Raw genomic sequence first — 15460 nt, 5'->3', positions numbered from 1 at the left:
CCCCCTACTCCTCTTCTAATATCTCAACGCCCATAATCAGCTTGAAGAAGCTAATGAAGAGTCAGCGCCCCTATTCCCTGAGCTTGGGGACTAAGGTGGTAAATGTTGGGCTGTCTTTCTAGGAAAAAGTAGTGGGTTTGTGGGAATAGAGAGGATTAGCTAGGATTTATTGCATAGCCATAACCTATTGGTAGAAATCTGAACAATTATTATCAAGATGAAGATTTAATTTCTTAAATGGCACCAATTTACTTTGATTACAAATTTTAAGGTTTTCATTGGTATGAGCTTCTCATTGATATAAAAGTGAGATGAATATTGTTACTCTCATAGGCATTGTACCAGTATAACACATTTAGGAATACAAGGCTTAGACCCAGTCCTTCTTTAACTTTTTTAACAGATTTGAGATGGTTAGCCTGTGAGTTAAGGAACTATAGCAAATTCTTGGCTTGAAGTTTATTGTTAGGGTGTTTTCTATGTTTTATTTAGAAAGAGCTGAATGGAGTTAACAGACAACAGTCCAGATTACCGTACATGGATAGTTGATTTTTCAAAATGTCAAAAGTCCACAGAATAAATGTGACAAACATTTCTGTATTAATGTTCATTTTGATTAGAGACCTGTTTGCTCCTGACAGCTTTCTGTATTGAATTTTAAGAAGAAATTAAGCATCTTTGGAGTTACTCCAGTTGTGGTGAGATAGCCACTAGACAAGAAGTTCCTCTCCCCATCTACAGACAAATTACTGTCCAGAAAAGGACACACTTGCAGAATAGTCGACTGATTATATCTGCCTAGACAGAGTAATCAGCCCTTAATAATTCTGCAGCACTAAGGTCTGTCAGATGATCTTGGGCCAGAAGGTGGAAGAACAGATGCTCCAACGTTTTGAAGTAGAGGGAGTGTCCAGGTTAAGTTAAGTTAAGTTAAGGCTAAGTTTTAGAAGCTATGCTTTGTGCTTCCCACAATTATAGTTAACTCAGTCATTCTGGATTTCTGACGGGGTTGAAAACTTATAGCTATTTACCTTGAGAGAAAAGATTTGAGTGGATGGTCTTCAGCTGACATTCATTCTAAAGCCAAGGAAAAAGCCAGGTTCAGAACTAAGTGTTTTAGTTAGGATAGATGACAGAGGTTCTGGTTAGTCAACAAAATGATGGACTGGGTATTAGGACTATCTTGTAACTCACTGGTACAAATTGGTATAATTATGCTCTAATTGTATTTTGAGAGAAAAGTTTTATTTTAACAGGAAGGGTGATATGTAGGAGGAGCTAAGGTGGGAGGGGTACTGAGAGGAAGAGAAGGAGTAAGGAGAAGAGGAGAAGAAGGAGAGGAGAAGGTAGGTGATGAGAGAAAGACAGGGTAAAAAGGGATGCAGATGGTCACCTGTGTCTCCACCAGTCAAAGATAGTTGATATATCTAGGTTGGGTATTGTCTTACACCTCTGATTGAGCATTACCAAACTAGTATTATTCTGCTAAATGGCCATAATTTAAAACTAAATCTCACTGACCTATCTTTGTATTCCAAAATAACAGCATTTGTCAACTCCCATCAAAAATACTTCTATTTGTAAGATATGGGGATTAACATATAGATCCACATCTGACCAAAGTAGAAAAAATAAAAAAAAAAATTTGCAGAATTCTCAGTACTGAATGAAACATCTAAATCACATTTCTTTTTTTAAGGCATGATGATCATTGCAAAAGTGGGAGCCAAATGACTGTGAGATCCAGAGTTTGTGTATGAAGTTAAACAAAGTTGTCTTTTGGATACAGCGTGACAACTGCAAATATGAGTTTATAGTGAATGTGATAAAATATGGAAGCCTTTTGCAAGTACTCAGCAGACCAAATTGCAATATGAAAGGGAGAGTTGGAAAATAAGTATCAATCATACCTAAGGAGCTATAGGTACCTTATTTTTGTGGGGAAATGGAGACTCTTTTTTCTATCCTTTTGTAAGTGGTGCTTTCTGTGGTAAGTCAAACAATCCAGAGGATGACGACACTTCAAAGGATGTATGAGTTGCACAAATTGGACTTGATATATGATAAAAATAAGAAAACACAAAGCTGGGAGGGTGAAAATGAGATTGATCTAGGAGGAGTAAGGAGTAGGTGAATATCAAAATTCATGTATCAAATTCTCAAAACTAATAAAATAATTGATAACATATAGTTTGAAAGAAAATAATATAATGCATTTATAGTATGTTCTGCTTTTAAAGAATTTTTAAAAACCGAACAAATAGTCTGACATAGGTAAATCTTGCTAAGTGTTTATCAGGTATGTGTTATAAAATATTAAATGGTAGTAATACAACTGTGCTTCATGAGAAGTAATTTTAAAAATTCTAACTATGAGCAAAAAATATTCCTGGGCTGTTCAGTGGTATGAGAGATGAGCAGAAATATGTATAATGCCTCAACCTGTGGCTCTAGTATGAGCTTCTATTAGAGGTGAAATATTAGGAATTGAAGTGTATTTTTGTGGACAGCAATCTGCAGTAGAAAGTGTAGAATGCAGTTTAAGAATTGATGGTGAGCAGCAGCTGTGATCCCACCAAGTTTCCTATGATTATGTTTCAAGATGTATCACTGAGGATCTTTAATCTTATGTTGGATCACATATAACAAATTTTGATAGGTTATTTTATGAAAAATGTTAATATATTTTTAATAGATATAACTGACAATATAACTCAATAAAACAATGTAAGAATTTGCTATACAATGTAAGAATTCGCCATTTTAAGGAATTATTTTGCAATTAAAATCAAAAAGAAAGTATTAATGCTTTCATATTAATCAACATATAATTATTTCAAGATTATATATACTTATACAATTTTAGATATCCATTATTTTGACAACTAGGAAACAAAATGAATAAAGAAAAAATTATAGCGATCAACAAGTTTTTTGAAAGTTTAATGTAACAGAACAGTTAGAAACTTGAAAGACTGTTAAGGAAGACTGGGAAATGAATGGAAAAACAGTGTGTATAGTCTATACTATGGTGTTTTCTGAACTATATTGAAATGCTGTACTGTGATTGACATAAAGTCTCCTTTTTAAATAATGTAGAATGACAAATTTGTATGGCAATTTTTAAGAGAAGTCAGTGATAAACTGAGACAAGACAAATGGAGTGAATAAGAAAATTGATGAGTAAAATGCACACATACTTATTGCAAAAAGAGACATGTTCTTAAATGCCTCCATTATACTAAAGACTCAACTCTTTTTGCTCTTCTTGATTTTGTTAGACCTTGACCAGATAACATATATGCCCATCAAGAGGACAGTACCTGTTTCTACCTAAACCAGACCTTTAATTGAATAAACTATATCTAATGTAATTCATTCATTTCTCTTTTGAGAAAGTCAGTGTAGGTAAGGAATCTACAAATTGCTATACATTTTTGAAGCAAGTTTCTGGATGTATTCAGACAAGATGACACTGTGGTTAAATAGTTCATGGAACAAAACCTCTGAGCAGTCATCTTAAGTGTAACACTCAGAACAGAGGCCACAAGGCCCACAGCATTATGTTTGACACAAGGAGCAGCAAGTGCCCTTATTGGATAGAAACAGGAACAACTAAGAAGGGATGATTCATTTATCTGAGATTCCAAAACTCATCATCTCAGTGGCAGTGGGCAGCAATGTTTTCTTGGCTATATTAATTGTTCTAGTTAAGCTAAATTTTATGCTTTAAAACTGATTACATAAATGTATATTTATATGGATAAATTGCCTTCTTCACTATCTATAGCATTTTACATTCTAAGATAAAATAAAGTAAAAATTTCTTCATATTCTTCTTTATTAAATTAGTTTAATCAGTTATGGGTTTTCTTTTCCAATATTATCTACAAAGGATGGTCTTCAGAAAACTGCCTTGCTGTATGCAATATTTTGGTGCACACTATACTCACAAAACATATGGCAAAAATATGCTCTCATTGTATACTTAGACTTCAGAACATAAAGAATTCTCAGGTCTTTTCCAAAGAAAAAATAATATATAGATTCCAGAAAATAAAAGTCAACAATTTCTGTCAGTACATGTCCAAATATGATTTCTTAATTTATTTTTAATTATTTGTAAAAATAAATATTAATTAGTGATTTGCATGTATATATCCCTGTATGGGGTGTTCATATCCTCTGAAACTAAAGTTATAGACATTCTGAAATGCCGTGTGGATGGTATGAATTGAACCTGGGTCTTCTCAAAGAAAAGCCAATGCTCTTAACTGCTGAGGCATCTCTCTAGCCTCAATATTTTAATGCTTATATTTTCAATAATGAATAGTTTTGAATCACAGCACTGTTGTCTTTCTGAAAGTAGTTGTATGCATACATGTGTGCATATATAAACATATATATGTATATATATGTATATTATACACACATACACACACATAGATATATAGATATAGATATATAATTGTATATTGGTTCAAAATTACTATTACTCATATTTTCCTTAGATTTGGACTTAAGTCATATCAGTAGTTTATTCATGGCACCACAAACAATTGTCCCACTGTACCTTGTCTGACTATAACTTGTTATGCTTACTGCTAGAATTAATACCTGGACTATAGTATCATTATTGAAATTTTTTGACAGACCAACTTCAATGTTCTTCCAGACTCTAAAACTCAATCAACAAAGAATATGTTCCCACCTCAATTCTAGCCTAATTTTCAAGACTGTCTTTAGCACTGAGTCCTATCAGTTCAGGCTTACGTCCAACAGAAGATGCAGCAACATTAATAGTGTGAGTGGCCTTAGGATCCCACTTTTCATTAAGTCCTAGGGATGTAACTTACTCTGAAACCTGGGAATTTATTGAAGAAACAGATAGCTCTCACACGAACTTCTTGATTCTGCATCTACAGGGACATCATTTACATCTTACCATGGGAGTTACATACCATGGACAAGCCTCACACATGTATCAGTGGTTTCTTCCAAAGCAGACACTATATCGAGTAGCATGGATGGTATCCTTACTTCTTTCCCAGGCCTATAGTCTACAGGAAACTATGAAATGCTTTGGTTTCTTCACTTGAGACTCCAGTATGTAATTAGCAAGAGTTGGCATGTAAATAAGTGGCAAGAAAGAGCAGGGCCCATTCAGATTTTTCAAACCTATTGCTTCTCCAGTAGTTTTCCACTTTTTTTCAGTAATTGCACAGTCTTATGGCCTAGAGCTGTCTATTTGTCAGCAAAGTTTTAGGAAAGTGCCCTGCTATGGTTGCATAATTACTTCTGCATAGACTCCCCTTTTGTCAACCATACAAGATCAGCATACACTTTACCTCCTGGAGCCAGACATTTGAAATGTGATGTGCATCAAGCATCCGGGATACACACCTACTTTGAACATTTCTATCTACATGAGTAAATTATACATGGAGGACTTTTTGAGGTAGAAATCAATGCCTATCACCAAGGCAAGGTATAACCTTTTTATACTCCACCATATCATTCTTCCACTGTTAGCTTAGGTTCCCAAGGATTTAGGTATAGTGATTAATTCTAGTCAACTCCACAAAAAGTAGATAAGGAACCAGCAAATCTAGTTCTTAAGATTATTTCTTTATAGCATTTATTTTTATCATTGAGGAAGGCAACATCAATAAACTTGTTGTTTCTAGAGGTGTATTCCCCTCTAAGAGATATTTTTCACTTTGTAGGGAGGGCAATAGAAACCACTAGCTCATCTTCTACCTAGTAGAGGATCATTAGCAATTTTTTATATCCTTTCAGAGGTTCGTACCACCACACCTGCCATATTGTCAGCATTCTCATTGAAAAGTATTTCTTGACCATGCATATCTCTTACCATGTTAGTTTTGTAATGACCCCTGTGCTTAACATTTTCTTGTCTTGACTGCATTAGCACTTTGCAAACCATATTTAAAATCACATGTCACTCACTCAGATCCTAAAGAGTTTTTTTCTATTTTAAACATTATTTTATGCTTAACCATAGCTGGAGAATGTAGGTAAAATATTGGCCATAAACTTTGCCAATGAGACTCTCATCTCTTCTCACAATTTTAATGTGATATTTATGAATGCAAGAATTTAGAGCTAATTCTAAACTATAAAAGTAAAGGGCTTTATTCATGTCATGATGAAACATGTATCTCCTAGAGTCTATCTATTCAGGTAGAAAATAAATCTTTTCTGTCAAATTCATATGACTATGATTCACTATGGGCATTTTTTCATTTTTTACATATTTTTTCTTAAAACAGCTTGGGTATTTAGACTCTTATTTGCTCTCTAGCTTTGGGATATTTTGTGCTACATTTTCCTTCTCTAGATTTGTGTGTTTAAAAATTAACTCTAATGATCATAAGCACCTTGCATGTGCCTATCAACAGAGAGAGATACTACATAGATGCTGATGGTAATAGCTACATTTTAGATAGTTAATAGGTAGAGATAGTTGTCAGAGGTCGATTACAGATGATAGACAGACAGACAGACAGACAATAGATAGATATGCAGACAGATGATGGATAGACATATATACAGATAGATAGATGACAGACAAGTAGATATAAAAAGAGGTATCTTAATTGTCATTAAATGAATTTTATATAAATCCTGATTGCAGAACCAAATTTTATTGATAGTCTATTCAAGGAACAGAAAAATTAAATAGGCTTTTTAGATTTAAACATTTGTAAAGAGAATGCTTTTATTTTTGAAAAAACAAAAGGGATCTATTATACAGATACATTCTTTCAAAAGGTACATGATTATACTATACTTCTAAGCAATGCCACGGACCATCTCCAGAGCAGATAGGATAGATGTGCAATTAGCAACAACCTTCCTTAGTTATGCGACACCTCAATGTTTTGAGATGAAATTCAGTGTAGAATATATCCATGCTTAAGCAGTGGGAAAGGTTATATATTGCCAACAATTGATATTCTTTGTCGTTTGATTCTATGGAAAAAATATATTGCCATCTGGGAAACATTTCTTCCAACTTTTCATTAGGGTAGACCTAAAAATCAAAGTGATAGTCAGTTATTTGTTGATTATATTGTTAATGTTCCTTTCTACTTGTTTTTTTATGTGTTCAGTCAAAGAAATACATTCAGAAATATGCTGCTTCCATTAAAGTAATGGGTTTTCATTTATCTAATCGAAGAGACTCTCCAGTAGTTAGACTTGTAGCATCTATGATCAAGAAGGCTCATGTGCATTCCTTCTAATGTAATTAATCACACAGAACTATGCTTTTTCAGAAGCAGAAGAAATGTAGGAAATTTCTATTTGACTCTGGGACAATGGAGGAACACATGTCATTTTATCACTCAAGTAAGCTCTTACATATCCTTACATATGTATTTCATAGAAGCTAGTGTGCACCACTATTCTTTTTATACACTTCAACTAAATATATTCTCCAATCAGTCTATGTATAAAAATTTTACATGACATGCCATAATGATCAGAAGGTGACTTAATATGCAGAGCCAAGGGATTGCTGCAGTCAATGACCTGAACATTTTCACTCCACCGAAGAAAGGTGTCCTCTAAATGTCCATGAGGAACAGTTGTGCTTCATTCTGATTCCCAGAGTGGGAAGAAATGAGAAGCATTTCTGAAAAAGTTGGAGCTGCTAGCAACATCTTAGAACAGTGGTTCTCAAGCATTCTAGTTCTCTGATCCATTAATTTGGTTTCTAATGCTGTGGTGAACCCCAACAACAAAGTTATATTTGTTGCTACATCATAACTGTAATTTCGATACTGAATTAATAGTAATGTTAAACAGATATGTAGGGTATCTGATATGTGACCCCTGTGAAAAAGCCATTTGACACCCAAAGGATTCATGACCCACTGGTTGAGAAACACAATCTGAAGACAATTGTCCACATAACCACATTTCTATATTTCACTATAGAAAGATGATGTATTTTGAAATGTTCTTTTGATTAAATTTATACAACCCATCTCTTTTATAAATTTAAATAACTACCAAGATATTTCTCACCTTAGTAAATATCCATTTAAGGTCATCCAGGAGTAGTCTGTTTTTCTTTTCAATATCATAGGCTTTTGAGATGATAGTTTCAGGGACATTTTGCATGGCTCTCAGTTCAAGCACTAGATGGTTTAGAGGGCTGATCCAGGCACCCACAAAATTGATCAACATTTTTAAATATGATTTGTTCTATTAAACACAATAGAACCATTGAAATAAAATTATTTCAGTACCGGACGTTTGTTGCATGTAATGTTCATATGAAAAAAAATTAACTGAAACATTTTTTTTACTATGTATATATAGCACATGTTATATAGATATTGCATAGTATGGAAATGTAAACTTTTAAAAATTAGTTTATTCTCTACAAAATAGAACAATTTATCTTGCTTATAAATTATTAACCCCCCTCCCCCGCGAGGTAAAGTCATCAGGTATTGTTCTCAGCATTTCTAACAACTTCTTTCTCAGTGAGGTCTTTATTATTTGGTTATTTTTATCAATTGGAAAAACAGGTCTTGCTGGGACTTAATGGGGGCCAATAATATTCAACTCAGGAAAGATAGATACCACCAGCTAGGAGAAATTGGCTCAAATCATTTTCACTCAGGGATTCATAAAAACCAAAAATTATGTTGTTCATTAAAATACAGATTTATGATTTCTAGGTGAATTTAAGAATTTAGAACAAAGATACACTGAAAACAGAATGATAATTAATATGCTTTCTTTTTGTCTCTGACAGAGTAGAATATTTGTTGCCATGTATGTGTGAAGAACTGTATTACATCATAACATAGATCTCCTATGATGTTGAGACCACATCATGAATTGGAGCATTGATACATCCTAAGGAACATAAGCTTGTATTTCATAGAAATATTCTGCTCATCTGGCTCTTAGTTCAGGAATAGAGAATCATAAAGACATGAAGAAAAGGGGAAATAAAATAGAACCAGAATATGTTTGAAAATCAAAAATGGGGGGTAGTGTTTAATAGCATAGAATGCAGCCATACAAAACCCATTAGCAACATATAGCAACCTTGTCATCGCTTATGTAGAAGTGAGAATATAACAATAGATAGCCACTTCAGTTCAAAGCATTTTAAAAAAATAGTAACTAAAGTTTTTATGGCAAGTAATTCCATATACACCAGTTTCTAAATGGTATATCTAAATATCTGCTACAGTTACTGGGTATTTTGTTATACTTATCAACAATATAATTTGGTCATTTTTTATACTTAACTTCATTTTTTGTCTGCATGCATGGTTATTGGATCTATCATAATGCCTACCCTGACAGTACTGCCAACACAGTAGATTACTTCTGGTGTTTTATGAAAAACCCATGGAAGACACTCACTGGGATATGTGCGTGTTGAGGGCCAATATTTGGGGGGTTTGTGACAGTAGAGTGGCAATAAGTCCTGGCTTGGGGACCAAGGTGATCCTGCCTAATCAGTTGTGAACTCTGCAAATAAAAACAAAAATTCAGTTTGAGATCAGAAAGTGGATAAATTACATCATGACAACAATATTAATGCATTTTGATGGTTTTGTAAATTTTCAAAATAAGTACTGCAAACAAAACAGATACTGAGGAATTAGAAAAGTGACCGTCACCTAATTCACTGTTTATTTATTATGTCTGCTACTTAATTTGGTTTTGAATGTTCAGCTTCTTCCTCTCGTACACTCCTGTCATCTCATCTTTTCAATTACTTACTGTTACTCTATGTAAGGCAGACACTGAAAGGAGTGAGTTTATTAAGAAATAATTGTTTCAATTATCATCTTTCTCTAGTATACCACCACAAGGCCACAACACTCATGTATTAATCTTCCTATTTTTTGTCAACTAATAATCTTACTTATTTACCCAGACAACAGAATTATGAATTTAATAATTGTAAAACTAAATACATATATCTATGCAAGTTTATAATATTTTTACAAATAAATTGTGTACATAGTGATAAAATAACTTGCAACATAGACTATTTTACAATAATCTCTATGTAAAGTCTGATCAACAAAATAAAACATATTACATAATGACATGTATTAGTCGTTGCTTGTTTAATAAAATATTAAATTTACTAAAATATATTCTTTAGAATACCTTATTTATTTCAAATAACCAGCTAATTCTTGAAAGATAATGGATTATTGTGAAGGTTACAAAGTTGAAAAACGGTCAGTTAAGAACAGCAAATATAAATACTGTATAATGCTTTCTTATCTAAATTGAAATCATTGACATAAGACTCCTTTTAAAAAGCAGCTGGAAGAAAGGAAGGTACTTACAAAGGCTACAAAACGTCCAGAAGAGAATTCACTGCGGAACTAAGTCATGTTAAGGGAAGAAAAATAACATCTAGTCAAGAAGAAACCAACATAAAGACGTATTTATTGCAGAGACACATTCTCTTGATGTCTGTCTTATTGAAGGTTTGTTTATTTCTACAGCTTCTTTTGTAATTTCTGATTTTGAGAAATAATATCCATCAATCTACAAGAACGGATTAGATACACTTCTAATCCTGCATTGATATTGGACAAACACACAGTGAAATCGTTAAACCACAATTCCTGGTATTTAAGGATTTCTTAGTTTAGCTCCTATCTTCTCTCATCTCACTCTTCCTTCCTTCTTTTCTTCTTCTTTCTGCCTTGCTCTCCCACTCCTTTTTTTTCTTTCTTTATTCCTTTCTCTTTCTTGGATTATCACATGTTTCAGTTTATCTCTGGTACACCTATGCAGTCCACTGTAATGCACATCTTCTCCAGAGTGTACCTGCAGTGTGCTAAATGAACATGGCCAATGGAAATTTATGATCCTGAATGCCAAAACAGGAAATGAGAGTTCTTTACCCAGGCACATTTTAAAGGCTTATGTCATGTTTTGTTTTTTGTTTGTTTGTTTGTTTTAACTATAATACAGAAAATTTAGAAATATCATTAGGTTCCATAAAATTCATGACACTGTCTAATTGACCCTGTCTCTGTTTTGGTAGTTGGGGCATCTTTTACCTTTGAAGCTATCTTTTCTGATATCTGTGTCATGATGTTTAGTGTCTCAGGTTCTAGTGAAGTTCAAGAATTATAATGGAGATTGAAATACTTACAAACTCTTGATGCATTTGCTCAGTAAGATTAATAATGGTTACAACTCGCTCAAGGGCATTGTTAAATGTTGCTACAAGGGGTTCCATGCAGTGTGGATCTTTGAGACATGCGGGAACTGATGCAGCTTTCTCCCAAAGGAGAAAGTTTGAAACCACCAGCAGTAGGAATGAACCTGCAACATAGAAACAAGAGTCACTTGGGGACCATGCATTAATCTGAGTTTTCCAAGACCCAACAGATTCAGAACAGTTTTATCTGGCCATTTCTTTCTTTTTCTTTCTTTCTTTTCTTTCATTCTTTCTTTTTCTGAATGACTTGGTATTGGATATATGGAATGGCAGATGAGATCACTGTGATGACCTAGGCAAGCAATTGTGGTTTTTTAAAAAACAGTTAAGGAAGTAGGTGATTTACCCTTTTGTGTGTGTGTGTGATGTTTCAGAAGTGGTTCTGAATAGTGCAAACATCAGGAACTGAAATTAATTCTGAAGTAGTATTTTAAATCACTTTTAGGTGGCTTACTTTTTGGCATTTGAGCTCATTTAAAGTTACCAAGTTTATGAAAAATTTGTCATTTTTAAACCACATATCTGATGTTAATGGATTTGATACTGATGTGTCAAGGATAATACAGTTTACCAGTTTACTCTTCTACATGGTTTTCAATGAATAAACAGATTATGATCACTAATACAGAAGATGATGAGAATGTTCTACTAAAAATGATGCACTTTATAATTGCAAGCTTATATTAAACTGCAACCAGAGTCCATTTTATCAAAAACTTCTGATCATTTTCTTTAAAGTTGATCTGAATAATAATTCTGTGGGGAAATTATGTTCACATAATTTTAATCTGAATACATTCATGAAGGAAAAGTCTTCCATGGTGAAAAAAGTTTTAATGGCTTTTATTGTTCGATGTAGAAGTTAAAACAGCAACACATGCACTTTGTCGTTCACATTGACATAGAGAGAAGACTCCACATGTTTCTGACAGAAAACACAGCCACAAGTATAAGACTCTCTTCCATCAAAGGTCATGGTCATTATTGCTAATGCATAAATTTTGTCATTATGACATCATAGCAGAAGCCTTAGTAGACTGACTTCATCTACTGTTTTCTCTCTAAAATACTCACTTTTAAAACTTGTAACAATGATCAAGATTAGCCTCAACCTCCAAATAGCTGCGCATTAGGCATGGCAACAGGAGCCTTAAACTTAAGGCAGAGAAAAGATTGTCGACTAAGTGGAAGAACGAATATAAGAGGTAGAAGTCAAGAATGTTTGCTGCAAGAAACTGGACTTTATGTGATTTTTCAAAACCAAGTGGTCAGCACTAAAATCACAGTGATATAAGCAACATTAAATGGAGTAAGCAGGTTGTTTGTGTTTGTCTATAATTGTAACTGTATTGATTTTTTTTTAAATCCCTGAGTTTAAAATGAACCGGGGGAATGGGTTTGTTATGAATTGGAAAAAATGATATAACAAAGTATTTATGCCTCAAAAAGTTAGAAACATAAAAATGGCTTCCTATTTCATTTAAAATATTTTGGTATCATATCCTTTCAAATAATAAATATCACCAACAAAATATGGCACTTTCACTGCACCACAGTTTTCTTCCTTTTTGTGATATCATTTGAATTGTGCTAAAGTAGAAAAAACTATAAGACAGAGGCTAACATCTTTGCCTACTTCAGGCTTCAGAACATAAAAATTTTTCAGATTTATTCCAGTGGGAAAACTCATGTACAATATTCACAAGCAGATTGTACACCTGCAGGCCAGAAGAGGCAACCGAATCCCATTACAGATGCCTGTGAGCCACCATGTGGTTGCTGGGAATTGAACTCAGGGCCTCTGGAGGAGCAGTAGATGCTCATAACTACTAAGCCATCTCTCTCCAGCCACATGTAAAATTAACATATGCTCCCCTATGTTCATAGCAGCCTTATTTATAATAGCCAAAAGCTGGAAAGAACCCAGATGTCCTTAAACAGAGTTATGGATACAAAATATGTAGTACATTTACACAATGGAGTATTACTCAGCTATTAAAAACAATGAATTCAAGATATTCTTAGGTAAATGGATGGAACCGGGAAATATCATTCTGAATGAGGTAACCCAATCGTAAAAGAACACACATAGTATTCACTCACTGATATTGGATATTAGCCCAGAAGCTCGCAATACCCAAGATTCAACTCACAGACCACATGAAGCTCATGAAGAGAGAAGACCAAGTGTGGGTGCTTAGGTCCTTCTTAGGAGTAACAAAATACTCACAGGAGCAAATATGGAGACAAAGTATGGGAAACAAACTGAAGGACGGGCAGTCTGGAGACCATTCCACCTGGGTATCCATCCCATGTACAGTCCCCAAAGGTAGAAGCTGATGTGGATGTCAGGAAGTGCATGTTGACAGAAGACTGATACAGCTCTATAGAGGTCTGCCACACTCTGACATATTCAGAGGTGGATGCTCAAAGCTAACCATTGAACTGATCAAGGGATTCCCAATGGAGGAGTTAGAGAAAAGGAGCTAAAGGAGCGGAAAGGGTTTGCATCCCCATGAGGAGAGCAACAAGACCAACCAACCAGAGTTCCCAGGGTCTAAACCACCTGTCTGGGAGTACATTGAGAGGGACCCATGGCTCCATCTGTATATGTAGAAGAGGATGGCCTTGTTGGGCATAGGTGAGACAGGAAATCCTTGGTCCCATGAAGGCTGGATGCCAAGTGTGGATGAATTCAAGGGTGGGGAGGTGGGAGTGAGGGTGGGGTGGGGGCACATCCTTATAGAAGCAGTAGGAGGAGGGATGGTATAGGGGGTTCCTGGGCGGGGTGGAAATATGGGGTAGGGGATAACATCTGAAATGTAAATTAAAAATCCAATAAAAAAAACAATATTCACAATTACAATTCTGTTTCTTCTGCCTTGAGATGACATAATTTGGACCCACTGACTTTCCATCCTCAATTGTTCCAACATCCAAAACACTGTCCTTTTGAGCTGTATCATATGTTCTGGATGGTGCCCTACACATTGGAAGCTGCCTAATGATTCCCATCAATTCTACTCATTGGACAACAGTAAAGCTTTTCTCTGCCTCTCATTTTAATAGAAAAGACAACACAGACTCTCTTTGTACATTGCAACATGTCTCAAGTTACAGGATGATAAGAACTACTAATCCAATTGTCTCTTGTGCCTTTGTGCAGTTTCTTTCATGAAAAGTAATTTTAAAAGTATTAGAAAGTCTATGCTGAGTTCTTCTCCTAGTAATCTATGAAAAAATATCTTTTCACACCAGATAGAACATCAAAGATTCCAAAGAAAGACTTGCATTAAAATAAACTCAAAGAACCACTGAACTGGATACTTTACATTAGAGAGAAAGTTGGGGTAATTTACTTACAGAAGTGAGGTTGACTCAGTGGCAGTTTCATCTTTGAGGACTTCCTAAGCAGGATGAGTTCTGACTCTGGAGATCTGCTTCACTGGCACCCTACATTCAGCTAGTTTTCTGCTCCTATATATTCTAGTAGATAAGCCCAAGGGCATGCACAGCCATGCAACAGCAAGAAGTCACGTACAGAATCCCTCATTCGTGAACCATGTCTTTCTACCTTCAGGGAATTTTAACCGTTTTATTACAAGATACTTATATGTGTCTGGATCATTTCTTTTTGCTTCTTTCTACAAATTGATTCTTGTCAAAATTATCTTTAAAATCTCTGAAGCCATCTTAGCTGCCTAATGACAGAATGTCATATCAGACCAGAAGGAAATGGTTTTTCATAATTGCTTCACTTTTATATATTCTGGATTTTTTCTATCATCTGTCTCATGTTTATGAACAGAGAGGGGTTCTTTTTTGAATACTTAAACACCATGCCATAGAATTAGTAAATTTTCCATAGTGTTGTAGATATATGGTAGTAATCACTGAGACTGTAAAGATTGTTTATTTATGAACTAAGCTTACAGTTACAATAATCTTCATGCTTAATTTGGATATGTAGAAGACATTTTGAACCATAACATATATATTTAACAGAGAAACTTCTTTAGAAACTAAAACCTCTCAAAAATGATTAAATTTCAATTAATATAATAAGCTTTGATAAATTCCTTGTTATTGGTTTTAATCATATCAGGTTTGTTAAGTGCACCAAAACAAATTGTGCCACTATTGCACTAGTGAGTGTAGTTTTATACATTTAACAGCTGATAGTAGCAATTGGGCCATAATACCACTGTT

The 15460-nt window shown here is 34.3% G+C and overlaps 1 protein-coding gene across 1 annotated transcript; it reads right to left on the bottom strand.

Moving 5' to 3' along the window:
* Positions 1-6865: 6865 nt before the first annotated feature.
* On the bottom strand, positions 6866-14645 carry LOC117713358 (prolactin-8A9-like). Its single transcript, XM_034509584.1, has 5 exons — positions 14615-14645; positions 11183-11355; positions 9418-9525; positions 8056-8235; positions 6866-7057 (listed from the first exon to the last, which is right to left on the bottom strand). Exons 1-5 carry the CDS (start codon positions 14643-14645, stop codon positions 6866-6868), a joined length of 684 nt encoding a protein of 227 aa, XP_034365475.1.
* Between the last annotated feature and the right edge of the window lie 815 nt (positions 14646-15460).

Source organism: Arvicanthis niloticus, chromosome 8, assembly GCF_011762505.2.
Source record: "Arvicanthis niloticus isolate mArvNil1 chromosome 8, mArvNil1.pat.X, whole genome shotgun sequence".
In the NCBI taxonomy this organism is placed as follows: domain Eukaryota; kingdom Metazoa; phylum Chordata; class Mammalia; order Rodentia; family Muridae; genus Arvicanthis; species Arvicanthis niloticus.
Note: the sequence above shows the minus strand (reverse complement) of the source record. Positions and strands in the feature narration are given on the sequence as shown.

Bases quoted from the DNA above. Each gene is read 5' to 3' on its own strand.
- LOC117713358 (XM_034509584.1), bottom strand. From the start codon at position 14,645: ATGAAACTGCCACTGAGTCAACCTCACTTCT. The intron at 11,356-14,614 runs GTAAGTAAATTA...TCTATGTTGCAG, and splicing joins ACTGAGTCAACCTCACTTCT to GTTCATTCCTACTGCTGGTG. The intron at 7,058-8,055 runs GTGAGAAATATC...TTTGATTTTTAG, and splicing joins TTAAATGGATATTTACTAAG to GTCTACCCTAATGAAAAGTT.